A 27,601-nucleotide genomic window follows, 5' to 3' on the forward strand; every position below is an offset into this window, starting at 1 on the left:
CTCTTCCTGCACCCAGGCCAAGCCGGACCGCAGGGTTGGCCACGCTGGGGGCTGGCCACGCTGGGGGCTGCCCACGCTGAGCTCCCAGCCGTGTCCTGGTGACTTGGCTCAGGGTGAGGAGAAGGCCCTGAACCACTGTCCAAGGCCTTCAGCCCACGTTGGCAGGTGGCCACCTTCACTCTCAGACACCAGATGCCAAAGGTCACCCATTTCTGGCCTCGCAGGGTTTATCTTGCGCCTTCCTTCCCAGAGGCCCAGGCCATTCCTGCTGTCACAGTGTGAATGGGGTCCCGTCCTGTGTCATAGGAGCAGAGGTTCCTCAGGCAGAGTCCCTGGCATTCTGGGAACTTGTGCCTTTGGTTGGTTCATCCCTCTCAGGCCCCACCAGTCCCCTCTCCCAGAGGTTGCCCACGAGGACCCCCCATTGCCTCTGCGTGGCAATGACAACTGGCCTCTGGATCACAGCAGCATTGGTCCTGGGGTGCTGGAGTGACAGGGGACAGGGCCCCTGTCATCATCTTGCCCCATTCCACGTGCCCATGCGCCCTTCCTGTGCTGCCCTGTACCAGGACCACGGGCTGCTGCTGCTGTGGGCAGCCCAGGTGCAGGGTGGGAGGAGCCTTCCTGCCTAAGGGCAGAGAAGCCCCTGAGGCCTCCGGGTAGGACTCAGTGGACATCCCCTCCCCCAAGGCTGCCCCACTGTAGAGCCTCTGCCATCCCAGCACTGGCTGCTGGCTGCAGCTGCCAATACGCAGGAGCATCCGAGTGGGCACCGTTCCAACATTTTACCTGCGCCAATTCAGTTACATATTCCACCTGTCAGCCTGTTAGCAGCTCTATGTTTTTTAAGCCATCAGGCAAATGCAGTAATTTGCCCAAGATCACAAAATAAGGACACATGGAGGGAAGAGTTGGGCATCCAGTTAGAAGTTCAAATGAATGTTTAAAACCACATTCAGAAGTCAGGGGTGGTGGCACATGCCTGTGATCCCAATGACTCCCAAGGTTGAGGCAGGAAGAACACACGTCGGAGGCCAGTCTCAGCAATCTGATGATTGCGCCTTCTGTTTCATAAAAAGGAGGTGGGTAGCCAGGTACAGTGTCACATGCCTGTCATCCCAGTGGCTCAGGAGACTGAGGCAGAATGATTGCGAGTTCAAAGTCAGCCTCAGCAAAAGCAAGGCACTAAGCAACTCAATGAGACCCTGTCTCTAAATAAAATACAAAATAGGGCTGGGGGCTGAGGCTGTAGCTCATTGGTAAAGTGCTTGCCTCGCATGTGTGAGGCACTGGGTTCAGTCCTCAGCACCACATAAAAATACAAAAACATACTGTGTGTTCATCTACAACTAAATAAATATTTTAAAAAATAGGGCTGGGGATGTGGCTCAGTGGCTGAGTGCCCCTGAGTTCAATCCCCAGTAGCCCCCGAAAAAAAGGGGTGAGTGGGTTAGCCCCTGGGTTCAATCTCCAGTACCAAAAACAAAATAACAACAAAAAAAGCAAATATAGAATGAACATGCATTAAAGATCTGCTGTAGCAACAGAAAACAAGTGCCCAATGAAGCCGTTCATGGAGCATTTTTGAGAAGCTGTGCATATTTTAAAAAAATATTTTTTTAGTTATACACATTAGTTAGCACAATATCTTTATTTTGTTTATTTTTAGTGGTGCTGAGGATCAAACCCAGTGCCTCACATGTGTGAGGTAAGTGCTCTGCCACTGAGCCACAACCTTAGCCCAAGATGTGCATTTTTTAAAATATTTATTTGTTAGTTGTAGTTGGACACAATACCTTAATTTATTTATTTTTATGTGGCACTGAGGATTGAACCCAGGGCCTCGAACCTGCTAGGTGAGCGCTCTGCAGCTGAGCCACAACCCCACCGTCCTCATTTTGAGAGATGAAATGCTCAGTATCTTCAGCCAAACTCTACCATGCGACCCAGAGGGTGGGGGTCACCAGTCAGGGAATCCTTGCCCTTACCGGCTTGACTTCATCACCTCTCAGAAGCCCCACCCAATTGGCCTGGAGAGTTAGGGTCCTGTTCATTGCCTCCTGGATTGGATACCACCCAGGCACAGTGACATTTGGTCACTCCAGGGCTCAAGTGGGAAACGGAAGTAGTGGTTCCAGCTCCGGATTCCCATGGAGGCTGCAGGGCTGCTGCCAAGCTGTTAGGGCTCAGTAGCTCACCTGGGACCTCTGTTGCTTCAAACAGCACAGGTAGGGCCTTTATACTAAAGGGAGTCTGCAAAAATATTAACCCATTCAACCAGGGGATGACGCACTTACCCCACCAAGCGCCTGGCATTCTTGAGTCAGTGTGCACCTGCCTCCTCCCCCAGTCCTTCCCCGACTGACCCTGCTAACAAGAAGCCAGTGACAACCCTACCAAGGGTCTTGCAGCATTCTGCACTGGGAGCTTTGACAGAGGGCTTCTTTCTTTCTTTTTTTTTAGAAAGAGAATTTTAATATTTATTTTTTAGTTTTCGGCGGACACAACATCTTTTGTTTGTATGTGGTGCTGAGGATCGAACCCGGGCCGCACGCATGCCAGGTGAGCGCGCTACCGCCTGAGCCACATCCCCAGCCCCAGAGGGCTTCTTTATACACATCCTCCTAGCTAGGATACTTCCTTAGGACCAGCACTCCTCACCCCCCACTGGCAGCCACAACTGCCCCCTACCCCATTGGCTCCATTCTGTCACCCTCCAGAACAGGTTTCCAAAGAGATGAAGGGGTGTGGAGAGACCAGAGGTGCCCATCTCGGATTCCCGCTTAGCCTGGACCAAGATGTCACGGTAGAAACCAGAGCAGTCCCCCCAGCTGTAAGAGCACGCGTGAGCAGTGTGGACTGACGCATGCGCAGAGCTCGCGGCCTCCCTTGGGCGTGCGTGCGCCTGCGCGAGGTCCTCCGGTCCGACAGGGGGCAGTGACCCGGACTTACGCGGGGTGGCAGCGCCGGCGTGACCCGGAAGAGGTCACGTTATAAGGCGCTGGCGGCGGCGGCGGCGGTGGTAGCCACTTCGAGTGTGGGCCCGGCTGCCGCGCCAGGATGAACGCCCCGCCGGCCTTCGAGTCGTTCTTGCTCTTCGAGGGCGAGAAGAAGTAAGCGGAGAGGACCGGCGGGGCTCGCGGGCAGCCCCCATCGCCTCGGTCCCTGCGGGTCTGGGGCTTCTCCGGCCCGGCGCGGGGGACTGGAGCAGCTTTTGCAGCAGCTCTTGCTTGCCCCGCTTAAGGCAGCCCTGCGAAGCCGTGGCGAGTGCACCCATTTGCAGACGAGGGAAGTGAGGCTTAGGAAAGTTGAGTCACTTGCACCGGGCTTGCAGGAATTGGTGGGGTCTTCTATAGTCGAACCCCGCGTCTGGCTCCTAAGTCCTTTTCCTTAGGGACCTGGCAGCCGACGCGTCTCCCACCCGCCACCTCCACCTTCCGTGGGGCAGCCACAGCGATGGCTCTAAAGCTGCTGTGTGGCATTGCCGGTGTGGAACCTGCAGTGAGTGCCCGTTGCTGGCAGGTTGGAGGCCAGTGGTCAGCCAGCCAGGGCTTGGCTCCTGGAGCCCCCGGTGTGGCCTGATCTGGCTGGAGGCCCAGTTTTACCTTGCAAGTGGACTTCCTGCAATTTTTTGTCATAGAATTTTCTCTTAGGCTTACACGAAGTAATTTGTGCAAATCGCTGAGCCCTGGGCTGGGCACATTGAAGACTGAAGCCTTAGCCCTTCTTGTGCTTGTTTTGGTCCCAGGGGTTTAACCAGGGGCGCTCTACTACTGAACTGCATCCCCAGCCCTTCATTTTTTTGTCTTGCCATGTTCCCAGGCCGGCCTCGGACTTAACAGTCCTCCTTGGTCGCTGGGGCTATAGGTGCGTACCAGCACCCTGAGCCTTCTCATTCTTAAGAGGCTGGTGTGTGGGGTCCCATGGTTTAGCCCTTGTCGGCCACTTCAGCCTTCCTTTAGGCAGACTTGACTGGGGACCATCTTGTCCCCCTAGGAGAGACTGGCAATGTCTGGAAACATTTCTGGTTGTCACAGGGGTTGCTGCTGATATATAGTGGGTAAAAGCCAGGGATGCCCTTAAGGTCACAGTGTACAAAAGAGCTCCCCACAGGAAACAAAGCTGTCGTTTTTCGTCTGCGGAGTGCTGCCTTAGCGAGACAGGGCAGCTGGGACTGGGGGTTGGCACAGCCCCTCCCTAGCACGTGGGGGCCCTGGCAATCAGTGTTCGGCTGACACGGGGTGTGTGTGTGTGTGTGTGTGTGTGTGTGTGTGTGTGGTGGGGGGGAGGGTCCTGGGTCGCTGTACTGTCGTGAGTCAGGAAGGATTTTTGTTTTTGTTTCTGTACTGCTGGGGATGGAACCCAGGCCTTGCACATGCTAGGCAAGCGCTCTACACCGGGCCCTCCAGTCCTCAGAGCAGTTTCTCTGGAGTGAAGAGATGGAGAAAGGCTCTCAGAGGAGGCAGGACCTGGCCTGTCTGGAAGGGCAGGGTTTAGACTTGGGGAGCTCCTGCCCCTCAACTGTTGCTTCCGCCTCTTTCTAGGATCACCATTAACAAGGACACCAAAGTGCCCAATGCCTGTTTGTTCACCATCAATAAAGAAGACCACACGCTAGGAAACATCATCAAATCGTAAGTTCCAGGACAGGGGCCTTCAGGGGGTGGTTAACGGGGCTTTTGGGGCCAAGCACAAGTCCCCTGAGATTCCTTTGTCTCTCTGAACTACAGGAAGTCCTCATCTCTTGCCCGAATGCCGCCATCCTAGTGCTTTGCTCCCAGGGCGAGCTGACCCAGATCTGCTCACATAAGGCCTGTTTCTCTATCTATTTATCTGATGAGAGCGCAGGCAGCCAGCCGCAGGAAAGCAGGGCTACTCATGCTGATGAGCATTGAGAGGTGGCCAGGGTTAGCTCCCCCCACCCCACCCCTACGGTGACAGTGACCTCAGTGACAGAGGTCACTGAATAGTCCAAGATGTAGAGGCAGAGACTGACTGCCGTGGAACAAGGGGAAGTGAAGGTGTTGTGTGGGTCTCCAGTGCCTGCCGTGGGCACCCCACATTGGCTACACCAGTGAAACTCCAGCTAGGTAGGGGGTCAGCCATGTGACTGTCACTTCTTCCCAGGGACTAGTCATTTCCCTGTAGAGACTGGGTTCTTCACTGTAGTGCTGAGGTAGGTGGCGAGAGGGGACAGGGGAGGTATGCTTTTCAAAGTCTGGCATGTGGAGGCTGTGGGTAGCAGTGACCCTGGTCCTGGTGCATAAGGTATGGGGATGCCCGTCTCCTGATGACCCCTTCCCTAAGCCAAGCCAGCGGGGCACCCAGCTTTTCCAGGGCCTGCTGCTCCCTTGCTGCGTGAGCCCAGTGTCCCCCTGCGCAGAGGCCTCCCTTGTGCTCAGGCTTGGCCAGGAACACTCTGTGGTGCCAGTGCAGAGCCCTGTAGCCCCGTGGAGCAGGCCAGTGTTCAGGGACTGCTTCCTGTCACCAGCAGCTGGGAGCCTGAACTCCTTCCCCTGCTGACTGGTTTGCTGTTCCAGGGCCCTTTTAGGACCAGGCCCAGGGTTTGTGTGTCCTGGCACCTGGCTGGATATTCAGTTTAGGGAGGTCTCTCTGCTGGCAGGGCTGGGTCCCTGTCTTAACAGAAATCTCAGGAATCCAGAGCCCAGCCAGAGTCCTTGAATCCTACTGGATGCAGGATGTGTGTTGGGGATCCCATGTGGCATATCTTGAGTGTCTACTTTACTGGAAGATTTCTGGGAAAAGAAATGGTGTGGCTAGAAAGCTGGTAAGTCCCAGGCTAGGGCCCAAAGGCCCCTAGGCTCTGCCTGCCTCATGCCATCTGCTCCTGTTTCTCAGACAGCTGCTGAAGGACCCACAGGTGCTGTTTGCTGGCTACAAAGTGCCCCACCCCTTGGAGCACAAGATCATCATCCGTGTGCAGACCACACCGGACTACAGCCCCCAGGAGGCCTTCACCAACGCCATCACAGACCTCATCAGCGAGCTCTCCCTGCTGGAAGAGCGGTTCCGGGTGAGGCTGCGGGTGCTGGTGGAGCTGTTCCCTGGCCCACACCCAGGGTGCCCCAGGGCTGTTTCCTGGGAGGCTTCTGGTGGGAGGCATCAGCGATCAGGGACTTCCCCACCTCCCCAGGTGCTCTGACCAGGGCTGTGGAGCTGAGGGGTGCCGTCTCCCTGGGGGGGGTGGGAACTTTCCTTAGTGCCCAGTCTCCTGCGCTCTTGTGGTCCCCATGGGCCCAGGGGACCTGCTGCTCCTGGAAGCTGTTCTTGTGTCTCCTCTGCTGCTGGGCAGCTGGTGCTTAAGGCCTGTCTGCCTCCAGGTGCTGCCAAGGGGTAGTTCATCCCAGGTAGGGCTGTCCCACCACAGTCTAGGACAGTTTAGACAGGGAAAGAGCCGCGGCATGTGAGGTCCCCCTTATCTCTGCAGGGTGTGTGGCCATTGGGCCCAGCAGTGGCAGCATGTGTGCCACAGAGCTGTAGGCAGGGTGGCCTGAGGCCTCATCCTGCTGCTGGCTGTCCAGCTCCCCGGAGGGTTGGGGGTGCTGCCTCTCCCCCTCCTCCTGTGTGCAGTACAGCCTGGGCTGTGCTGGGGAGAAGGGCCATGGCCTGAGTTCCTTGGTGGACCCTGTGCAGGTTGCTAGACCTGTTTCTGGCAGCCTGGCCAGTCCAGCTGAGGGGCTGCTTTCTTCCTTTTCCCCAGGTGGCCATCAAGGACAAGCAAGAGGGGATTGAATAGGAGGGTCAGAAGACACCTGCTCCTCCTGCAAGCCCAGCTCCCGCCTCCACTGTACCCTCCTCTGTAGGCATCGCAGAGGACCGTGGCCAGGCCCAGCTGTGGCTCCTGGCAGCTTCCTCGTGACCTCTTCCCTGACACTGAGGTGTCCTGTACATAGATTGTTTTAGCTTCCTAATAAAGTATGACATTCAAGGACCCAGATGTAGTAGAGGTGACTTCACAGCAGGTAGTCTGGCAGACAACCTGTTCTGGACACTCGGGCCACTGCTGAGTGGACTGGCCCAGAGCAGAAGCAGGCTGGGAAAACGTGCGCACATCCATGAACCTGTCTTGGAAGCCCAGCTGCTGGGTCTGCGTCACTGCAAACAGTGCTCAAGGCGCCATGTGGAAATCGAGAATTTAATAAAGACACTATCAAAACGCCCCCCTCCAGCCCCGAGCTAAATAAGTTAAGCCACATCCCTGGTGTGCTGCGTCCCGGGAGCCTGCCCGGCTAGCATCTCCTCCAGACAGCTATGATGTTGGAGTCAGTCAGAGCCGTGAGGTAGGTCAAGGCACTGTTGGCCACCACAGTGTTCACCATGGTCTTGGTCACCGGCTGCCCAAGCGCTAAGGGCTGAGGCCATTTAAGGATCTGGTGGGACCAGAGAGAGAGCTGGGTTCCTGCTTCCACACATCAGCCCCACACACTGCCAGCCCCAGCCTGGAGGAGGCGGGGCCTGGATGGCACCCATGAGGGCACCCTTGGGACGGTACCTGCATAGGGGCCTGCGGGGCTGCCAGCTGTGGAGGTGGCTGCTTTAGGATGTGCCCCACATCGTAGATCCACACGCTGCCCTCCTCATCTCCGCAGAGGACGACCCCCTTCTCTGCCAGGACAGAGGGGCCTCAGGTGAGAGTCAGTGGGGGCAGGGCTCCAAGAAGCAAGGGTTGGGGCGGGGGGACTCACCAGGGCAGGCGCTGAGCGAGAAGTAGGCCAGCTCCGTGGATGACCACTGCAGCTGGGCCAGCACCACCACAGCCACCGGGGACTGGCTGCCTCGGCCCGCCCATGTCTGGCTCCAGCTCCACAGGCAGATGGTGCCCAGACCACTCCCCTTGGAGGCTGTAGTGAAGGCAGAATGGAGACCTGTGCCCAGGCTGCCCCTGGCCGCTCTACCACTCCCCAAGTGGGATGCCTCAGAAGCCCTTGGACCTGAGCCCAGCCCAAGGATAAGTGACCCACCCATATGGGTCCCAGAGGCCAGGCTGTCCTGCCTGGGCTCACTCACCCACGACATCCTCATTCACAAATGCCAGCCCATCCACTCTCCGCCCGGGTGCCTGGGAGCCCACAGAGAAGACGAACTCCACCTCGCACACCCTGCGGGACGGCAGACGGTGGCGGTGGCTGGCCCTGGCATGCAGAGCCGCCTGTCTGCCCTGGTCAGCCAGCCACCTGGGCCCTGGCCTGGGGGAGGCTGGGAGATGCAGCCCCAAATTGCACTCTTGGCCATCGAGAGGCTCAGCGTCACTCTGAAGGGGGCCAGCTTCTGGTGCCCCAGGCCACAGGGAGTGGGCGCCCAGAGGCACAAGGGGTAGGATGGGTGGGCTGTGTGGCTGGGCCTCTGGGCCCAGGTGCCAAGCTGGGCAGGTGTCCCGGGCCATATGCCAGGACCTGGGGTGGAGCTGCTCTGACCCCGAGGACAGGGGAGTGGCTCACATGAGTGGGGTCACTGTGTGCCTGCCCAGTCCTACAGAGGCCAGCCAAAAAGCACCTAACTAGGGACAGGCCTGAGCTGCGGCAGAGGGGACAAGAAGGCACCAACACACCTGAGCATATGGGACAGGCAGACGTGGCATGAGGAAGCGAGAGGTAGCCAGTGCTACTCCAGGTGTGCAGGGGGAGCTGGATGGGAGCAGTAGAGCCCACAGATACCACTAGCACCTAGTTGGACATGCCACACCCTTTGCCTCGGCCTCCACTGGCCCTCTGCGCACGCCGTCCCTCCAGGCAACCTCCTCTCCCCTGCCTGGCCCTTGTAGGCTGCCTGCCACTTGTCTCCTTGGCAGAGTGCCCTGGCCGACCCCGTGAGGACATCCCCTCCCAATTATTCTTCTTTTGGAGCAGACACCACCCTTTGTGGGGCTGTCACTGGCCACCCTCTGTGAGGCCCATCTCCCTGCAAGGCTGTGTCCCACGGTAGGAACCCGTGCTGTGCACTGTCCCAGGGGCTTTCCAGTTGACACTGATGCGCCACCTCCCTGCCCTGAACTAACCCTGGGGTTCAAGTCCTTATCTCCTTTCTATGGACAAGGACATTACGCTAATAAGAAGGTCACACTGCTGAGCACCAGAACTGGGCTCAAATCAGTTGGTCACAGTATGGTGAGGAGCGGCCCCGACGTCTCTAAGGCTGCCAAGGGCAGGGGCATGCTGGGCATGCAGTCCCAGGGCCTGGGTTTCCAGGCATCCCTGCCGGGCCTCACCTCCTCTTTTGGGGCTGGTCCAGCCGCACGTCCCAGCAGCAGCAGCCCCCCTCGCAGCCGGCCAGCAGGTAGGCATCCGGGCAGGGGGCGACGGGGCAGAGGCGCAGCGGGATGGAGGTGGAGTCCAGTGTGAGCAGCTGGCTGCCAGCAGGTGAGGGGCAGCATGAGTCCGGAGCCCTGTGTGACCTGCTGGCCACTGCTCCCTCCCCAGGCCACCTGCAGGCTCACCTGGCCTGGAACTCATAGTCACGGTTGGGCACCCCAATGTCCCAGAGGATGATCCGCTTGTCATAGGAGGCCGCTGAGGAGGGAATGGGAAGGGGAGAGCAGCCCTGAGAGGCCCTGTGCCCTCCTGCAGGCTGCGTCCCAGGCTGAGACCAGGGTCCCCAGGTCAGCCCTTCAGAGGAGGGAGTGGGACTGTGGCTAGGAAATGGGGCTTGGGCCACTGTCCCACCGTCCTGCTGAGCTCAGTGTGCCCAGCACCGCAGTTGTCTCCCGCCACTCCTTTACCACCTCTGCTGGGTTCACCCTGAGGGCCAGCAGTGCCCACCCAGGTCACTGACAGAGCAGGGGCCCAGGTTTCCAGGAAACTCCAAGGCCACAGAGCAGGTTGGCATAAGATCGGATCCAGAGCCCAGTCAGTTAACCATGAAGCCATGTCAGCGCCACAGCTGAACTCAAGGCCCAGGGCACCCAGCAGCCACCAACTCCCTACCATCCCAGGGAGGGGACACATGAGGCCATCAGGGCAGCAGGACTGGGATGTGGGGAAGCCCTGGGTCAGGGGAGAGGGTCTTACTGAACAGGTGGGTCTCATGGATGGGACTGAAGCAGAGGGTGGCGATGGCCTTCTTGTGGGCCCGGATGACCCCGCAGCAGAAACCTGCCCGCACGTGTAGCAGCCGGACCAGGCCGCGCAGGCCTGCGGCCGCCAGCACACTCCAGCACTTCTTGTGGCCTGCCTGTGTGACCACTGTCAGGGCTGTCCAGGCCACCGAGAAGAACTCCTGGAGGAGGCAGGGAAGCGATCACTGAGCAGTTACAGTGTGAACATGCCGTAGCGCCAGGCCTGGGGGCCTGCGTGAGGACAAGGTCGGGAGGACTGAGAACCCCACACTTGGCCCGGCAGCCTTGGCACTCACCTCGCCAGGCGCCTTGTACTTGTGGAGCACGATGCCCGTCTGGCAGTCTATCACGCAAACCGCCTCACCGCCACACGTGGCCACCGTCTGGGAGGTGGCCCCGGAGTGCCCTGTTTCAAGGGGTCATCTGAGTGAAAACTTTTGCCGTAAGCCCCTCCCTGAAGCTCCCTCTTCCCGACCTATAGAACAATTTTTTTTTTTTTTTTTGGTGGCACTGGGGATTAAACCCAGGGGTACTTTACCACTGAGCTGTATCCCCAACCCTTTTTATTTGAGACAGGGTCTTGCTCAATCACAGAGGCTGGCTTTGAACTTGCCATCCTCCTGCCTCAGCCTCCAGGGGGATTACAGGTATGCACCACTGTGCCCTGTCTTTCCTGATTGCCCCCTCTATCCAGGGATGCCCCCCCCCCCCCAATGGCCCTCCTGGGAGTGCGCATGGTGTGGTTCTGCTCTGGTGGCCCTCCTCCCTCTCCCAAGACGCACCCTCCTCCCAGGCTGGCTCGAAGGCACAGGCCCACAGCTGGGTCTTCAGGTCCTGAGGGCTGTTGTTCCTGCTGTGGCACTGCAGGAAGTGCAGGGGCTCCAGCTGCAGGTCAGGCTGTGGGGACACAAGGCGTCATGGCTACCCGCTCCTGCTCCCCCAACACGTCACCCCTGGACTTGGCTCCTCACCTGGCTGCTGTCGGGGCCTGAGGGGCCGCCCTCCATCTGGGCTGATGGGGAGTTACAAGCCCGCTTGGTGGAAGGAAGGTTGAGTGGGACATCATCTGGCCGTTTCAAAGACACCAGCCTGGCCTGTGGAGGGGGCCTGGTGACCACAGGTACACCTGCCTGGGGCTTTCTTCCTCCCGACCACAGGCAGACTGGGTGCTCTTGAGGGCACAGGAGGCAAGGGCTGCTTCAGGTCGCGGAGGAGTCTGCTCAGTGTTATGGTTTGGGTGTTCAATTGGTCACCCACAATCCCGTCACAGTCACTGCTCGTGACACCACTGGGAGGTGGGGCCCAGTGGAAGGCAGTCAGGTCACTGGTGGCATGCCTCTGAAGGGGACATCAGCCCCCTGGTCCCTTCCTCCCTGCCTTCTGACCATCATGACGTGATCAGGGTTCCTCTACCACATGTGCCAGCCATAATGTACCGTGCTGCCACAGACCCCAAGTAATGAGACCAAGTGACTATGGATTGAAGAAACTGTGAGCCAAAATAAACCTTTCCTCCTTGCAAGCTGATTATCTCAGGCACTTTGTCACAGTGACAGAAAGCTCTCTGACAGCTTGGGCATAGGCAGGAGTCTCCTGGGCTCCTGTGAGGGCCCTCTTGATTTCCAGTAGCTTTCCCAGGGACTGAGGGTCAAGGCAGGTCCTTGGCCCCAGGAGCCCCATGGAGTCACACTCACCCTGGGCTTGTAGGTAGCTGTAGTTTCCTGGGGCCTCTTTGGGACGTCTGCCTCATGCACCTGGGTCCCACCGGAGGCTACCAATTCCTCAGAGATCATCCGAACCTGGGCAGGGCCAGGCCTTCAGGAAGCTGGGCACGGTCCTGATGCCCCAAGCCCTTCACCAGACACCAGGTCAAAGGGAGCTGGGCCTCTGGGAAAGGGCCTCTGCAGCTGCTGTCCCTGACCCACCCCACTCCCCACAGTCACCAGCCACTCAAGGACAGACACCTCCAAGGCAGTGAGAGCCAGGGAAACTGACCCCTGGCACCATGGGGTGAGTACATACTCGCCACTGGGTGAACTCGCGGAGAGAGTCCGGGCCATAGGACACGTCCCTGACGGCGGACTTCACGAAGTCAGCCTGGGCTTTCTTGGTCTCCTTTCCAGGGCCCAGTGCAGCCATGAACTTCTCCCAGTGAGCTGTGACCTAGTAGGGAGGAACCAAATCCAAGCCCAGCCCCTCCCACCATATCACAGGAGTCGTTACTCTACCCCCTACCGGGAGCCTCTTAAAGGCACTAGCACAAAGCAAGGAAGACTGGCCCAAACCTGCTTGGCCCAGTTGGTCCCAGCCTCCCTGTGCCCCGCCTGCACACCTGCTGGGCAGGACCTCCAAAGACAGAAGCAGAGCTGCAGCCAGGCACAGAGTAACATGCCAAGCGATCCAGGCGAGGAGCCCCTAAAACCCAGCTCAGTGTCCTCTTCTGTCACTCCCTCAATGCCCCCCACTGCTCCCAAGCACTCCTAGATAAACTTCTCCCTGCCTTTACCCTGTTCGTCAGTTCCCGGTTCAGATTCTCCATCTGAGCGCAAGTGGAGGACGCATCCTTGCCATTGACCTTGCGTAGCTTGGGCAGGAGAAAGGAGACTTTGAGGTTGTCATTGACCTAAGAGATGAAGGAATAGTGGAGTCTGAACACCATGGAGTCCCGACACAGGGGCACGGGACTGGTGGGAGACCCCACTTACTGTCAGGAAGGGGTTGCCCTCCAGGCTAAGCTCCTCCAGCTGCGGGAACTGGCTTAAGGCAGTGACATCCCCCAGCTGGTTGTTGGCACAGCGGAGGATGCGCAAGTGCGGCAGGCCCAGGTTGGGCGGCAGGGCCTCCAGTAGGTTGTAGGAGAGGTCAAGTTCCTGCAGTTGCTTCAGGCGGCTCAGGAGCTTCGGGTCCAGGTGCTCAGAGAGCAGGTTCAGCCGTGACAGGCTGCGTGGGGGCAGAGGGAAGGCTGCTCAGGGAACAGCAGGCCTCCCAACCCACACCCAAGTGCCCAGGCCGCCGCAGAAAGGGTTTCACTGATATTTCTTGTGCATGCACGGAAATTTTAAAAAACCTTATAGCTACTTTAGAACCCGGGGCTGCTGTCGTCCTCGGGACGCTTTTCCTGATCCTCTGGGAGCTCCTCTGTGCTTTTCTCTAAACATCTCAGCGGGTGGCGCAACACTCTCCTTCTGCCCTCTGCATGGGTAGAGCCACTCGGGCCCACCTGGTACACACGCAGGGCAGCAAAGGTCCCGCGCGCCTCTTAGGACGTTTGGCGCGTGATGAGACTCCGCCAGGGCGAGGGGGCGATAACGGAGACAGGCAGCGGGAGGGGAGGGGCCCTGGCCTTTCTTCCCGCCCCCGAGCGACCAGGGCGACCCGGGGGGCTGCGGGACCCCCGCACACGCGGACACAGCCTCCCCCGACCGGCTCTTACTCCAGGCTCCGGATCTTCCCCAACCGGTCGCTCTTGGGTCGCCCGCGTTGCATGAGCAGCCGCGCCGTGAGGGGGCCCATGGCGAGCGGGCGCGGCCCGCGCTGGCCCCCTCGGTCTCCTGGAGTCCGGCGGAGCCCGGGATGCCCGCCGTCAGGAGCTCCTGTTCGCCGTTGCCGAGCCCAGGAGGTGGCGCCGCGCAAGTCCCGGGACAGCGACCACCGGAAGGAAGCGGAGCCGAGACCGTGTGCAGGCGCGGACTACAACTCCCAGCGGGCCGCGCGCCGCGCATGCGCGCTGTTCGCCCGGACGGCGCGATGGCGGCTGCAGAGGCCCCCGAGATCCTGCAGCAGTGCGGCTGCAAGGGCATCCGGACCTGTCTGATCTGCGAGGGGCAGCGCTGCGGTGACCCGCCTTGGCAGCTGTCCCCGCAGGTAAGGGCTGGGAGAGGGGCCACTCAGATGGACTACGTTCTCCATATGGGGAAACTGAGGCCCAGCTCGGCCCTGATGCGGGCCGGGGTCGGAGCCTGCCAGGGGTCCCCGAGGTAGGGGCGCTGGGGGCCCGAGGTAGGGGCGCTGGGGGCCCGAGGATGGGGGCTTGGAGAAGTGGTATGGCGAGTGGGAGGCGGCTGCGACGTGGGCGGGTCGGCCCGCAGCCCTCCTCAGGGATTTTGGGGGGGGGGGGATCTGTCAGCGCAGCTCGCCTTGGCCCCTCGGGGCTCCACAGCACGAGGGAGACACGCGGAAAGGGCGGTGGGTGCCGAATGCCCGGCCAGCGATGCCCGGAGACCTTGCACGGAAACGGGAGAGGAGGCACTAATTCGAGAACTCGGTGCCTGGCAATGCTGCAGGTGGCTGCCAGGCGCTCCGGCCAGGGGACCTGCTTGGGTAGAGGCCTGGGGTCGTGCGTGTGCTGGGAACGAGGATGGTGCTGGAGTGAGGGAGAGGAGGCTGGGGAGTTCAAAGGGGCCTGAGGACAGAGGCCCCGTGTCCTCTGAAGCAGGTGGACTTGTTTTGAAGACCCTGGAGAGCTCCTGGAGGGTTTTAAAGGAATTATAAGGTGAAATGTGAATTTTGGAAGGATCCCGGAGTGGAGGGGCCAATGTGATGGTAAAAGTGTCCATGGTCCTGTGGAAGACTGTGTGGTGTGCTTCACAGATTTAATCTAGAATTACCAAATGATCCAGCAATCCCATTCTGGTGTCTACATCCAACAGAAATGAAAGTGAGACTTTGAGACCTTTGTTCATCCTGCTGTAGCAGTGTTATTCACAATAACAAAAGGTGGAAGCCACCCAAGTGTCCATCAAGAGATGAGTGGAAAAGCAAAATGAGTGGAAAAGCAAAATGTGGGCGGTTCATACAATGGACATTATTCAGCCTTAAAAAGGAAGGAAAGCCTGACACATGCCGAACTGGGGATGACCTTGAGGATATTATGCTGAGTGAAATAAGCCAGTCTCAAAAGGCCAGATGTGGGCTGGGGTTGTGACTCAGTGGTAGAGTGCTTGCCTGGCATGTGTGAGGCCCTGGGTTCAGTCCCCAGCATCAAAAGAACAAAACAACAAGTGGGCACATACTGGGTGCCTGTTCTTATATGTGGAACCCCAAGTAGTCAAAGTCATAGAGACACAAAGTGGAATGAAGGTTACCAGGAGCTGGGGAGGGGAGGATGGGGAGTTAGTGTTTTAATGGATACAGTTTTGCAAAAAGGAGGGGTGCTGGAGATGGACAGTGGTGACAGCTGCCCAACAGTGTGAATGTATTTAAGTGCAGAAGGTCTGAAGTGTGCAGTGACCCTGGGTGTGGAGAGATGGCCCTGTGGCCCTGTGGAGGTCACAGTGTCCGGACTTGATGGTGGTGGGACAAGGAGAGCAAGATGGCCAGGAGACTCCCTGGTTTCAGTGTGTCCTATGTGAGGGGCCCAAACAGGGGGGAGAGGGTGGTCCAAGGCTCAGGATGTGACTAGCTGGAGTTGGAGGCTGGAGGGGGAGCTTAAGAGGAGAAGAGACCCCAGGAGTAGAAGAACTAAGGCTGTAGAGGCCAGGACTGAGGCCCACCAGGTGGCCCTGGCTAGCTCCTCCACATGTCTGTGCCTGTGTCCCACACAGAGGGATGTTTCTGCTGCCTCCTCCTTAGAGCTGGCTAGGGATTCAGTTAGATTGATCCTTCCAAGATCTTGAGTGCCATGGAGGCCAATAGCGATTTTATTAACTTTTCATGCACAAAGAGGGTCAGGAGAGAACAGTGTATCCAAGGCCAAGGAAACATTTTGAGGTATTGGCCAGGCGACTGATGACCAAGGTCAACACAGTGGAGAGGGGCTGGGGGAGAATGGCCTTGGGCAGTGAGGCTGCAGGGATGGGGTGGGGCCCGATAGGAGGAGGAAGAGGAGGAGGGGCTGTGGTTTAGGAAGATTCCAGGCCAGGGAGACTGAGAGCATTCCTAGCCCCAGGGGTGGCGGCAGGGCAGAGGGACTTGAGGGGTCTAGAGCCAGCCAGGGTGGAGGGGTGTCGAGGTGGGTCACCCCAAGTGAGGATGAGGAGACTGAGATGAATGCCCAGGTCAGAGCAGGGACAGGGCAAGGCTGGTCATCCTGGATGAGGCTTGGGACTCCCAGGATGAGGGACTTCTTGGTCCTGGTGAGGCTGGGGGCAAAGGTCAAGTAGTCAATATAGGTGATGAATGATCCGGGTCCAGAGGATGACCACTGGTTATCAAAGAAAGGCCAAGGGGAGGCTGAGGGCTAGCCTCCTGCTCCCCTCCTTCCTACCCTAGACTCCAACATGGAGAAGACAGTAATTAAAAGGGGGGTCCTGGTCTATAAGAGATGAGGCCACTCCTCCCACAGACACCCAGCTCTGGCCTCTTCTCTTTGGAGACATCTCTGTCCCTTTCTCAAATCAGCTTGCTTTCTACACTTGCCATGGTGTTTCTCGGTGTTTATTCTTAAACACAGGGAACAAGGACCCTTCCTGATCTGCGATGGGTGGGCATCACTGGGCAGAGAGGCAGGCAGCCAGCCGCTCACTCCCCTTGAGGATGGCCGGCCAGGTTGGCCCTTTTTTGAAGGAGAGTTCCAGGGAGGACCTCTAGGGCCCAGAGGACAGGAGCTCTGCTGGAGAGGGTGTGTCCCCTGGGCTCCTTGAGACAGCCAGGGCTCAGCTTCAGGCTCAGCATGTTCCTCAGAGCCCAGGCCTGGCTTGGATACTCTCACTTAGGTCCTGTCCTATTACTCTTGCAAGGCTGGGGGGACAGGTGATGCCACCGGTGACACAGTGCTCGCTCCCTGGCTTTGCACCTTGGGCTAGGTCCTTAACTTTGCTGAGCCTCCTCTGTCAAGTGGAGAGTAGAACAGGGCCAGGGAGGGTGGAGCGGGAAACTGAATCTGCGCCTTGGTTTCTGGCTCCTTCTTTCCTCTCCGTCCCTTTTTTCTTGGGCCTTCCCCAGGGGCGTCTCTAGACTCCTGCTGCCCTCCCAGGTGGCTTCAAGGGAGGGAGACACCTTTGAAACCCCTCCAAGGTGGCCTCTGGGTGGGGTCTCCCAAGGTGCCAGGGTGAGCGTGTACCCCCTGAGGAAGGCCGCAGGAGTGACAGGACCTGTCTCTTCTTTGCAGAAAACACACCATTTCCTTTACTGCTCGGACTCTGGCTGGGCCGTGGGGGCTGAGGACTCTGACTTCGAGGGCTGGGCCTTCCCATTTCCAGGGGTGACCCTGATCGAGGACTTCGTGACCAGGGAGGAAGAAGCCGAGATGGTGCGTCTGATGGATCGCGACCCCTGGAAGCTTTCTCAGTCGGGGCGGAGGAAGCAGGTACGGTGCCCTAAGCCATGCTGAGGGCTGGCCTAGGCCATGGGACAGTCGTGCTGCTGGGGACCCATAGCTCACCTCTTCTGCAGCCACGCCTCACGGATCCCTGGGTGGGACATGGGCAGCCAGTGCCACCGAGGAGGGTGCATCCAGCATCTGGGCCTGCTCAGACTCCCCGCAAGGCTTGCCATGCCCCTCTGCACAGTGGGCTCTGGGGTGGGATGTCACAGGCGAGTTCTGGACAGCGATCCTCGCCTTTTGGGGCTGCCAGGCACCGCCCCCTCCCATCACATCCCTTATCTTGCACATTCTGCTGGCACTCCTGACTTGCCCTCAGCAGGGCCAGTGTCCCTCCTCATTTTCCTCCTGCTGTTTCGCCAGCTTGCTTGTTCCCTCCATCTCCAGCCCTCAGGGCCTACGTCCACCCTCCCACCTCCCTCCTTACTTCCCCTCATCCAGCCTCCATACATAGCTGGTTCTGATGGTTGCTTCCCTGGACACCCTCAACCTTCTTTCCCTCACTGGTGACATCCAGCCAGCTGGAGGATGTGCCCTGCTTAGGCTGCTCCCTGAACCGTGCTCACCTGCTCTGGCTCCCAGGATGCCTTGCCACTCACTGCTGCTCCTCGCCTGCCTTCGCTGTCCCCTCCGCCCCCGTGGAGAGCACTGTCCCCATGTGGATGCTGGTGCTGAGGCCCCTCTCCCTGGCAGAAGCCCTTGCTCCAGTGTCTGCCCTCCCGGGCCCTTTCCACTGGCACTGCAGCCCCTGGCAGCCTGGTCTCTAGCAGGAGTGTGGCGGGTCCCTCTGTCTTCAGTCCCCACCTCCCGTTTCCTCAGGTTTCAGGCCTCTAGGCCTCTTCTGCCTGCAGAGCCAGGCTCTCTGCTCAGGGACAGGCTCTTTGTCCACTTCGGGTCCCAGCAGCCCTTGGTTCCCCACCCCCCCAGGCTGATTCCTCTTCCCTGACCTTGAGGCTGGGGGCCCCACCTGGGTGGCTTTGCTCTTGGCAAGCCTCATGCCCCTGGCCAGGCTGAGGGGGCCCTTAGGTCTGAGCCCCGAGTCTCGCCCAGAGTCCTCACCTCTGAATCCGCCTCCTCCTGCTCAGGCCAAGGCCATCGGCCCTGCGGCTTGTGCTGACTCCCGGCCATCTTGGTGACTCCCGTCAGCCTTGCCTTCAGAATGCGTCCAGCTTCTGAGCCCGCGCTGCCCCTGCCACCATCTCCCCACGCCAGCAGGCTGGCCGGCGCCCTCTCCCTGTTTTCAGCATGCCCTACATCAGCCCACCTGGCTTCTGACCCTTCTGTCCCGCCCTCAGGACTACGGCCCCAGAGTCAACTTTCGGAAACAGAAGCTAAAGATGGCGGGTTTCTGCGGCCTCCCGAGCTTCAGCCGCGAGGTGGTGCGGAGGATGGGGCTGTACCCCGGGCTGGAGGGTTTCCAGCCCGTCGAGCAGTGCAACCTGGACTACTGCCCCGAGCGGGGCTCTGCCATTGACCCCCACCTGGACGACGCCTGGCTGTGGGGGGAGCGGCTGGTGAGCCTCAACCTCCTGTCCCCCACTGTGGTGTCCATGCACCGGGAGGCACCTGGCAGCCTGCTACTCTGCGCAGCCCCCTCTGCCGAGGCCCTTGGGGATAGCGTGATCGCCCCCAGCAGGTCCGTCCCGTGCCAGGAGGTGGAGGTGGCCATCCCTGTACCCTGCCGGTCCCTGCTGGTGCTCACTGGGGCCGCACGCCACCAGTGGACACACGCCATCCACCGCAGGCACATTGAGGCCCGCCGTGTCTGCGCCACCTTCAGGGAGCTGTCAGCCGAGTTCGGTCCCGGGGGCGCGCAGCAGGACCTGGGCCGAGAGCTCCTGCAAATGGCACTCTCCTTCCAAGGCAGGCCCGTGTGAGCTGCATCCCGGGCAGGAGCCCGAGCAGGGCCTGGCCAGAGTCCAGCCCCAGCACTGACCACGGCCCGGGACTGAAATGGGAGCCTGTGTCGGGGCTCCTTTTCTGTGTGTGTGGTGCTGGGGACTGAAACCAGGGGTGGTTTACCACTGAGCTACGGCCAGGCCCTTTTTAATTTTTTATTTTGAGACACAGTCTTGCTAAGTTGCCAGGGCTGGCCTTGAACTTGGCAGTCTGCCTCAGCCTCCAAGTAGCTGAGATTATTGCTGTGCACTACTGCACCCAACTCCCTTCACTAAGGTTTTTTTTTTTTTTTTTTGAACTGGAGATGGAACAAGGGGCACTTAACCACTGAGCTACATCCCCAGCCCTCCATATTTATATTTATTTTGAGACAGGGCCTCACTAAGTTGATGAGGCTGGCTTTGAACTTGGAATCCCCCTGCCTCAGCCTCCTGAGTCACTGGGATTATAGGCGTGCACCTCCATGCCTGGCCCTCATTAGGTTTTGAGAGAAGCCATCTGACCTGATCCCGTTGTCACGGGCAGCATGTGCCTTAGGCCCTGCCCAGCTGCTAGTTGTTTTTTTTTGTAGCACTGGGGATGGAACCCAGGGCCTGGCATGTGCTAGGCAAGCACTCTACCATTGAGCCACAGCCTTTTTTAATATTGAGATAACCTCTAAGTTACCCAGTTTGGTCTCGAACATGTGATCCTCCTACCTCAGCCTCTAGCATATGGGGAGCTGCTTTTGATGGGACAGAGCCTGAGGTCTCCCCTGTGCCTGCACTGTGGCCACCGTTTGGGTTGACTTGTCAACAGTTTGGTGTAAAATGTTTTCTTATCTGTTCCTCTGAATGAATTTTCCAGACACCCTGCCATCTAGCCCTTCTGTTGGGGGCACGTTGGACTGAAGAGTCACTGGTGGTAGATCTGAAGTTCAGAAGGTGGCAGCAACTTCTGAGTTGGGCCCAGCTTGGGTCATGCTGACCCCCTGGGGTGGGGGCTTGGGCAGGGACATCTGAAAGCCTGCCCCCTCCCACATTCTCACATTGGGATTTAAAAGGTAGGGGCCCTTACCCCCCAGGATGCCTCGAGGTTGTGCGCTTGGTGGCGTTACTGTGTGGGTGCTTACCTGCATAGGGCAGCTGCCCCATTCACCCATGACTGAGGGGGTGGCGGTGTTCCCACACCCATATGGCAGCCCCCTCCCTTGTCTTGGCTTATGGCTATGTGATGGGAGCCACCTTAGAGGAACAGGGACGCATCACCTCCCAGGAAAGGGGACCGGCACTGCTCTCTGGGGTCATCCAGAATAGCTGAGTCGGCAGGTGCTGTCTGTGAAGCAGTGTCCAGCTGCTGAGCTGCTGCCGAACTAGGGGAACCCTGCAGAGACCAAGGAGGCTTCCCAGTGCCCAGCAGCTGGAGTTGGCTCCTGGCCCCCGTGGCTGCCACCCGTCTACTCACGGAGCCAGAAGATGGCAGGTGTGTGACTGTCCTCCTGTCGGGGCTCTGCAGAGCCTTTGCCTGGGACAGGATGTGGCAGTAAGGGAGGGCAGTGTGTGTTTGGGAAATGTGACACTGAGACCTCACAGGGAGAGGCACAGAAAGGCTCAAAGCCGAGCAGCCAGGAGACCCGCCCACTGGCCCAGTGCTTGCCATGCACTCCAAGTGACCCTTCCTGCAGTCCTGCACGAGATGCTTGGGAAAGTCCCATTACGTGACAGTCATGTTGATGACCTCCAGAGTTGAGCCTGTCCCTGGAGCTGCTCCCAAGATGGGACGTTCCTGTCACCCAGCATGCTGGGACTGGAGAGCCCAGGCTGTGGGGTGCGCCACGACCCAGCTCCCAGCACCACTGCCCGTGTGTTTCTGAAGGGCTGGTCCCCAGCAGCTGCCATCGGGGGTACTGAGGTCCCTTGTCTCTGCACTGGGTGGCCGCCTGGGTCTGCTCCCTCCAGCACACTCCCTACAGACCAGGCACAGGCCATGCGGACTGGGCTGTCCTAAGGCTCTTGTGGACGGCCTCAGGAGAGGTCAGCAGTACCCTTCCTGGTGGCTCAGCGGGCACCCTCGGCTTGCTGCCGTGCAGAGACCTGAAGGGAGCTTGGTGCAGCTTATGTGGTGAGACCTGGTGGTCCTGCCTCGGGCTGAACTCTGGGGTCTCCCCGCCTTGGTGTGTGTTGAACTAAGCGGCCTCTAGGGTGGCCCACGGCAGCCCAAGTGTGGAGAGCAGCACAGGCTGGAAAGAGGACTTGGCACATCCTAAATGGACATGGCAGGGGTCTCTGCGCTCAGCCTTCCCTTGATGCCAGAACCCTCATCCTTCCAGAGGCCTCCGAGTCAGGACAGCTGGGGATGTAGCTCAGTAGTGGAGAAGGTGCCCAGAACGCATCCCCAACACCAGAAAAAACAAAGTAAACACCAAGTTGGGGACAGAAGTCTCTCATTGGGTCTGCTGGGTTTTGGGTGGTCCCACTACGCAGGCCTTCTGGGGTCCCCACAGAAGAGGTCCACAGAGCAGGTGGCAGCTTGCCACACGGGTAGGGAAGGGTCCCATCTTTCTGAACATTTTTCCTTGAAGGAAAGGGTGGCCTTCACTGTCAATGCTCACTTGTCCGCTGGAAGGCCCACTTGCTGGCTAGGGCTCGGTGCCGAGCCCTGGGGAGCCACCCTCTGGGTCTCAGCCACCTAGCTCTCTGGTTGGCAGGATGTGGTGCTGCCAGAGAGTCTCCGCATGCTGGCACAGGTTGCTGTGCCTGCTTCCAGCAGCTTCCAGGCTGAAGGATTAATAAGGGACAGGAATCTCTCCTGGAAGGAGGGGGCCTCTACCCCAGGGGATAACTGTTCCCAAACAGAATTTCTGGGTGCCTTTCTGTCAGTGCCACTAGGCTAAATGAACCCAGGACCACAGGGACCCAAGGGACCTGAGCTTCAGTAGTGCATCTCCTGGAGGAATTGGGGACCTTTAGCTGACTGTCCAGAGGGTTCCCTTGGCAGCCAACTACCCAGCTCCTTACACTGTTTCCAGAAAAAGAGCCCCTTGGGGAAGAAAAGAGCAGAGGCCACCGAGCTGCAGGGTCCTTTTAGGGCTCTACTGGCACAGGCCTCTGTCCCAGCACCCTGCCTATCTATTATAGGGAATTCCATGCCCCTCGGTGGGGCAGCCTGTCAGGACCCTGGCCTGGGGCAGCAGAAGGCCGGTGGGCTCCAGGACTCCCAGGCCAGGCTGAGGGTTCCTGGCACAGCAGCCAGGAAAGACCAGGGCGTCCCACCAAGACACAGGGAGGTTGGAGCAGCTTTACTGGTTTATTCCATCCAATCCAGGGTGACCGTTAAAAATCCATGCACAGGACAGAGTCAGGCCACCTTGCATGATCTGCACAAGCGTCACACATATGTAACCAGTGGCACCAACGCTGGCTGCGGTGAGCCTCCACCCACCTGGCTCACGCAGTCTGTCCTCGACAGACCTTCGGAGAACATACTAATGACACCAGCCTTTGCCCTTCTACACCAGAAACACCCTGCAACTCGCACGGGCCAGGGGCCTGCGGGCTCTCGGCTCAGCCCCAGGAAGGACGCTAAACAAAACCAGGGCAAGCCTGTGCTGGCTCCGGGGTGGCCCCAGTGCCTGTCATCAGGCCGAGGCTACACTTTGCAAAATCAGGTTACGTCTCCAGAAACTGAAGTTGTAGCCTGATTGTCCCCCCATCCTCCAGCCTGCCACGCTGAGGTTTCTGTGCCACTCCCAGTGGCAGGTTATCCCCATCTTGGGACAAGCTCAGGGCAGCCCTGAGGTTCCCCTCCCGCAGGGTCATCTCTCTTCCCTCAGAGGCTGTTCGCCCCAAATCTGAACAGGCACCGCGAGGACAGCACAGGCACCTGGTGTCTGGGCTGCTAGGCCAGCGCGCCTGTGGACCAGGGTAGCACCTGCCCCGCCAGCACTGGGGCAGGTGGCCCAGCCTGAGGAGCTGGGTGCCCTGGGGACAGGGGTACCAGATGGCTCTGGAAAGTGGCATCAGGAGCCTCAAAAGGCTCCAGCCAGAGGAAAAGCCCTCTGTCCCTCCCAGGTCTGGGAGCCGCTCATTCAGAAGGGCCAGCCCATCTCACCCCTGCCAGGACGTGAGCAGCATCTTGCAGTGATGCCCACACCCGTGAGCAGAGCAAACATGAGGGCCTCCTCAGCAGGGATCCAGGGGAGCAGAGATGCCTGTAGGGGTGGAGGCACCCTCTGCCCAGGGGACACTGTGTTCAGGCTCCCTGGGCAGATTCCCAACGGCCCCTCAGCATCTCAGAACTGTGTGTCAAGGATTCCATTCTCAATAGCATGTCTCTTTTCCAGAGACCTCACCAGGCCCTCCAGGACCCACAGCCCGGCCCAGAGCCCACAGTAAGCTGTTAAGGAAGGTAAACAGAACACGAAGCCAGTGGCCGTTTATGTACAGAACAAGAGACGAGGCGCCCCTCTCCAGGCTGCTGCTGGAAAGGGGGTAAACATGGTTTCAGAGCAGCTCAGGTGCTGTGCGTGCCACGGGAGCTCATGCAGTAGCACTGATGGGCACGCCAGCAGCGTGGGCAGGATCTACCAGATGCCTTGGTGACGCCAGCCCTACACTGCACAGTGTGTAAACAGGGAGGGAATCTGTGTCCCCAAGACCTGGCGGGCCCAGCAGGGGTGCACTGGGGCCCTTGCCGTCCCTGTGGCTGCACAGTGTCCTAACAAGGAGGCCACACTGGGTTGCTACAGGCCCAGCAGGGTCAGTGGCCCTGCTGACACCCAAGGCTATCTCCTCTCAGCATTCGGAGCCACAGGAGGCCAGGATGGCTCCAGTGCCCAGCCTGCTGCTAATGCAGCCCAAAGCAGTGGCTCACTCTGGCTCAGGCCTCTAGTGGTCAAGAGGTGGAGCCTCTGGACAGGTGGGGGCCTTTTCCTCTTCTGGTGGCCTCAGTAAATCAGTGTGGCCAGGCTCCAGGCTGCTGGCAAAGACTGTCTGAGCTTGGCACGCCTTGGAGCCCCCAGTGAACTCAGCTTCTTAGCAGGGCATCATGCAGGATGCCCACAGACACTGACCTGCCCTGGGAACGGGGCCTGAGCCTGGGAAGTCTCCTGTAGGCCCTGCAGCCTCACCCCAGCAGCACCCCCACACCTGTGGGGCCAACGTATGCGCCAGGCTCCCACTTCCCGTCCCCGCCAGGCCGCCCCACTCCTTCCAGGGCCAGGAGGGGAGCACCAAGCCAAGCCGAGTCCTGTGCCCTTCAGTGGCCCAGCCCTGTCCAACCTCGGGGAGCCATGCACTGGCAAGTGGTCATGAGGTCCGCCTCTGAACCCACGACCCTGGCCCTGCTGGCCACAGGTTCTGGTCTCCGAGACTCTCTGCTCACTGTGCTGCACAGAGCCCATGAGGGGACCCGTGGGCTTCCTCTGCCCACAGCTCTTGGCAACCCAGCCTCCCGCGTCACCGCAGTGCCATGTTCTGAGGGGCCGGCCCAGGCTTCCGGGTTATTTTGGCATCGAGACAGGAGTAAGACTTTGGTCGGGGCCTGCCTGGCCGCATCCAGCAGCCTGGCGAGCATCTGCATTTCTGGAAGCCCTGCCGCGGCCGTTCTGGTACAGTGGGTGGTGCCATCCCAGGCGACTGCGCAGCCCTCACACCACCTGCAGGCTGCGCTCGTGCCCGTCCAGTTGCACCTTGAGCTTGTGAAGCTCCTCGATCTCCCGGTTGTGGCGCTCTGTCTTGTGGCGCACCAGTGAGCGGTAGAAGTGGATGGTGAAGACCACGAAGATGAGGCCCACGGGCACCATGATGATGGTGGACACCAGCGCAGCCTGCCAGCCTGTGTGGCCCCCTGGGCCTGGCACGGGGCTAGGCTGGAGCCTGGCATCCACGGGAAGGAACTTGATCCAGCAGAGCAACACCACCTCAGCCAGGAAGAGCAGGATGCCCAGCACGGTGGAGAAGCCCCAGGCCAGCTCAATGTAGGGGTGCATGCGCTCGTGCGGCGATTCGCTGATGGAGTTGAGGTTGTGGATGTTGCTCACAGCCTCCACGTTGGGCAGGATGCAGGTGCTGATGAGCAGGGCGAACAGGTGCACGGCCACCAGCACTGTGGTGCAGGCGCTGAAGGCAATGAGCAGCGGCGGTGGGTACTGGTACTTCGTCTCCAGCTGCACCTCCACCATGGCCACCTGTCGAGGCACAGTGGGGGGGTGGGGCCAGGTGGGCAGGGCTACACCTCGCCATGGCTTCCTATGGGCCAGAGGGCTGGGCTGGGTGGGCTGAGGGGGCAGTGCCACAGGTACCCACACTCACCTGCCGTGGGACTCAGCCATACAGAGAGCCCTCAGAGCCCAGAGGGCACCCTCCTCATTGTTCACCTATTTCAAACTTTCCTTTTTTTCTGATTATAACTAAAAAAGCTCTCACGAACCTGAAAAGTACAGATGAGTGAAAATGTAGAGGGGTGGAGGTGGCGGGGAAAGGGCCTCACCTCACAGGGGCACAGAGTAGGCACCTGGGTGCAAAGCCACAGCTGGGTGAGGCCACGCTGCCCTGAGAGCAGGCTGGCAGCATGTGGCTTTGCTACTGAAACCAGAGTCAGGCCGAGAAGCGGCTTAGCCGAAAAGCAATGGCTGTTTAAACACATAAAAACTGACCTTTCAGAAAAGTGAACATGGAGGCTACTTGGAGCTGCCCACCTGGACACCTCCTATAGAGAGCACAGGTGCGCCTCTCAGCTGAGATCAAAAGTGCAGAGAGGGGCTGGGGCTGTGAACTTGCCTCGGGTGTGTGAGGCCCTGGGTTCAATCCTCAGCACCACATAAAAATAAATAAAGAAAGATACTGTGCCCATCTACAACTAAAAAAAAAAAAAAAAAGGCTGGGGATGTGGCTCAAGCAGTAGCATGCTGGCCTGGCATGCACGGGGCACTGGGTTTAATCCTCAACACCACATAAAAATAAAAAAAATAAAGATATTGTGTCCACCTGAAATCAAAAAATAAATATTAAAAAAAAACCAAAAAACTGAGAGCTGGGTGGGTGGTGCACGCCTGTAATCCCAGCGGCTCAGGAGGCTGAGGCAGGAGGATCGGGAGTTCAAAGCCAGCCTCAGCAAAAAAGCGAGGCCCAGTGGCTGAGTGCCTCTGGGTTCAATCCCCGGTATCCCCCCCCCCCAAAAAAAAAAGTGCAGGGAAAAGCAGGTGCTCTAGACTAGGAACAGGGTGGGCAGTGTGGACAAGAAGGCTAGGTGGGCAGGGTGCTGGCGTCACAGGTGCAGGGCCCTGTGTGCAGCGTCTGGGGTGCACACATCATGAAGGGCTGTGACAAGTTGTGCAGGAGCAGCATGGGGATGAAAGAGCAAGTGGCGGAGCTTGGTGCAGGGCTTTGTTTTAAGCCGAGGTTACCCTGTGGTGGTGCTGGGGGTGGAACCCATGGACTCCTGCGTGCTGGGCATGCACTCCACTGCTGGGCCACGCCCCTCCGCCCTAAGTCTTTCCACAGTACCCAGTTGTTTTTGGCAGTGCTAGGGATGGAACCCAGGGCCTCGCGCGTGCCAGGCGACTGCTCCGCTCCGAGCTACACTTGCCCCTGCAATACTTAATATTTACTTTTTCATGTTCTGGGTGTTGCACCGAGGGGCACCCTAGCACTCAGCTACATCCCCAGCTTTTTAAATTTTTTATTTGAGACAGGGTCTTCCTAATTTTTCCAGGCTGGCCTCAAAATTTCAATCCTCCGGGCTGGGGATGTGGCTCAAGCGGTAGCGCGCTCGCCTGGCATGAGTGCGGCCCGGGTTCGATACTCAGCACCACATACAAACAACGATGTTGTGTCCGCCGAGAACTAAAAAATAAAATATTAAAAAATTCTCTCTCTCTCTCTCTCCCCCCCTCTCACTCTCTCTTTAAAAAAAAAAAAAAATTTCAATCCTCCGGTTTTAGCCTCTGAAAGAGCTGGGATTATAGGCGAGCACCACTGCACCCCACAATTTTTAAAATATATTGATGTACTACACTTTTATTTATTTTTGCAGTGCTATGGGTTATATGTAGTACACTTTGCTTAAATAAAAAATTGTTTTATTGTTTTTTGCAGTACTGGGAATTAAATCCAGGGCCTCACACATGTTGGCAAGCCCTCTACCACTAAGCCTCAGCCCCACCCCTAAAATATATTTTTAAATGAAAGACAAAGACCACAGCGGGAACCAGAAGCCAGGCTTACTCTGGGCCTGGAGGTCCCTGCAGCCATTCCTGGACCTGCCCACCACACACCAGAGGGGGAGTTTGCAACGGGCCCTCCCACACTTCCCCCAGATCAAGTCCACGCCCAGGGGGTCCTCCTTGGCTCCCCACCTCACCCTGGCCCACGGACCACCCAGTGGAGGGT

The 27,601-nt window shown here is 58.9% G+C and overlaps 4 protein-coding genes across 9 annotated transcripts in view; 2 read left to right on the top strand and 2 right to left on the bottom strand.

Moving 5' to 3' along the window:
* The first annotated feature begins 2,956 nt into the window (after nt 1-2,956).
* Nucleotides 2,957-6,952, top strand: POLR2J (RNA polymerase II subunit J). Of its 3 annotated transcripts, none has more exons than XM_081297341.1 (4): nt 2,957-3,113; nt 4,545-4,634; nt 5,860-6,046; nt 6,722-6,952. In XM_081297341.1, the coding sequence occupies exons 1-4, from the start codon at nt 3,061-3,063 to the stop codon at nt 6,755-6,757; spliced, it is 366 nt and encodes a 121-aa protein (XP_081153467.1). In that variant the 5' UTR covers nt 2,957-3,060; the 3' UTR covers nt 6,758-6,952. The 3 variants fall into 3 exon arrangements, with proteins under 3 accessions (XP_081153467.1, XP_081153466.1, XP_081153468.1); XM_081297340.1 differs by having other exon boundaries at nt 5,860-6,042; XM_081297342.1 differs by having other exon boundaries at nt 5,860-6,034.
* A 190-nt stretch (nt 6,953-7,142) lies between these two features.
* Nucleotides 7,143-13,729, bottom strand: LRWD1 (leucine rich repeats and WD repeat domain containing 1). 2 transcript variants are annotated; one of them, XM_081297320.1, is made up of 15 exons: nt 13,506-13,729; nt 12,778-13,012; nt 12,579-12,695; nt 12,095-12,235; nt 11,767-11,871; nt 11,044-11,166; nt 10,855-10,969; nt 10,369-10,478; nt 10,026-10,233; nt 9,455-9,527; nt 9,227-9,367; nt 8,029-8,120; nt 7,707-7,862; nt 7,514-7,626; nt 7,143-7,391 (listed from the first exon to the last, which is right to left on the bottom strand). In XM_081297320.1, the coding sequence occupies exons 1-15, from the start codon at nt 13,583-13,585 to the stop codon at nt 7,251-7,253; spliced, it is 1,950 nt and encodes a 649-aa protein (XP_081153446.1). In that variant the 5' UTR covers nt 13,586-13,729; the 3' UTR covers nt 7,143-7,250. The 2 variants fall into 2 exon arrangements, with proteins under 2 accessions (XP_081153446.1, XP_081153447.1); XM_081297321.1 differs by lacking the exon at nt 11,767-11,871.
* A 54-nt stretch (nt 13,730-13,783) lies between these two features.
* On the top strand, nt 13,784-22,759 carry ALKBH4 (alkB homolog 4, lysine demethylase). Its single transcript, XM_081297334.1, has 3 exons — nt 13,784-13,936; nt 17,121-17,318; nt 18,629-22,759. Exons 1-3 carry the CDS (start codon nt 13,793-13,795, stop codon nt 19,208-19,210), a joined length of 924 nt encoding a protein of 307 aa, XP_081153460.1. The 5' UTR covers nt 13,784-13,792; the 3' UTR covers nt 19,211-22,759.
* Nucleotides 22,760-22,763: 4 nt separating this feature from the next.
* The window catches only part of ORAI2 (ORAI calcium release-activated calcium modulator 2), a 32,645-nt gene continuing 27,807 nt past the window's right edge, over nt 22,764-27,601 (bottom strand). For all 3 annotated transcript variants that reach the window (XM_081297337.1, XM_081297336.1, XM_081297338.1), the window contains one exon: nt 22,764-25,398. In XM_081297337.1, the coding sequence (XP_081153463.1) occupies nt 24,859-25,398 (540 nt within the window). In that variant the 3' untranslated portion in view covers nt 22,764-24,858. The remainder of the gene's footprint in view (nt 25,399-27,601) is intronic.

The sequence above is a fragment of the Spermophilus citellus genome (assembly GCF_964194105.1).
Source record: "Spermophilus citellus genome assembly, chromosome: 6".
Lineage (NCBI taxonomy): Eukaryota > Metazoa > Chordata > Mammalia > Rodentia > Sciuridae > Spermophilus > Spermophilus citellus.

Bases quoted from the DNA above. Each gene is read 5' to 3' on its own strand.
- ALKBH4 (XM_081297334.1), top strand. From the start codon at position 13,793: ATGCGCGCTGTTCGCCCGGACGGCGCGATGGCGGCTGCAGAGGCCCCC. The intron at 13,937-17,120 runs GTAAGGGCTGGG...TCTTCTTTGCAG, and splicing joins CTTGGCAGCTGTCCCCGCAG to AAAACACACCATTTCCTTTA. The intron at 17,319-18,628 runs GTACGGTGCCCT...TCCCGCCCTCAG, and splicing joins AGTCGGGGCGGAGGAAGCAG to GACTACGGCCCCAGAGTCAA.
- LRWD1 (XM_081297320.1), bottom strand. From the start codon at position 13,585: ATGGGCCCCCTCACGGCGCGGCTGCTCATGCAACGCGGGCGACCCAAG. The intron at 13,013-13,505 runs GTAAGAGCCGGT...GCCCCCACGCAG, and splicing joins GGGAAGATCCGGAGCCTGGA to CCTGTCACGGCTGAACCTGC. The intron at 10,970-11,043 runs GTGAGGAGCCAA...GTGTCCCCACAG, and splicing joins CAGGCCCCGACAGCAGCCAG to CCTGACCTGCAGCTGGAGCC.
- POLR2J (XM_081297340.1), top strand. From the start codon at position 3,061: ATGAACGCCCCGCCGGCCTTCGAGTCGTTCTTGCTCTTCGAGGGCGAG. The intron at 3,114-4,544 runs GTAAGCGGAGAG...GCCTCTTTCTAG, and splicing joins CTCTTCGAGGGCGAGAAGAA to GATCACCATTAACAAGGACA. The intron at 4,635-5,859 runs GTAAGTTCCAGG...CCTGTTTCTCAG, and splicing joins CTAGGAAACATCATCAAATC to ACAGCTGCTGAAGGACCCAC.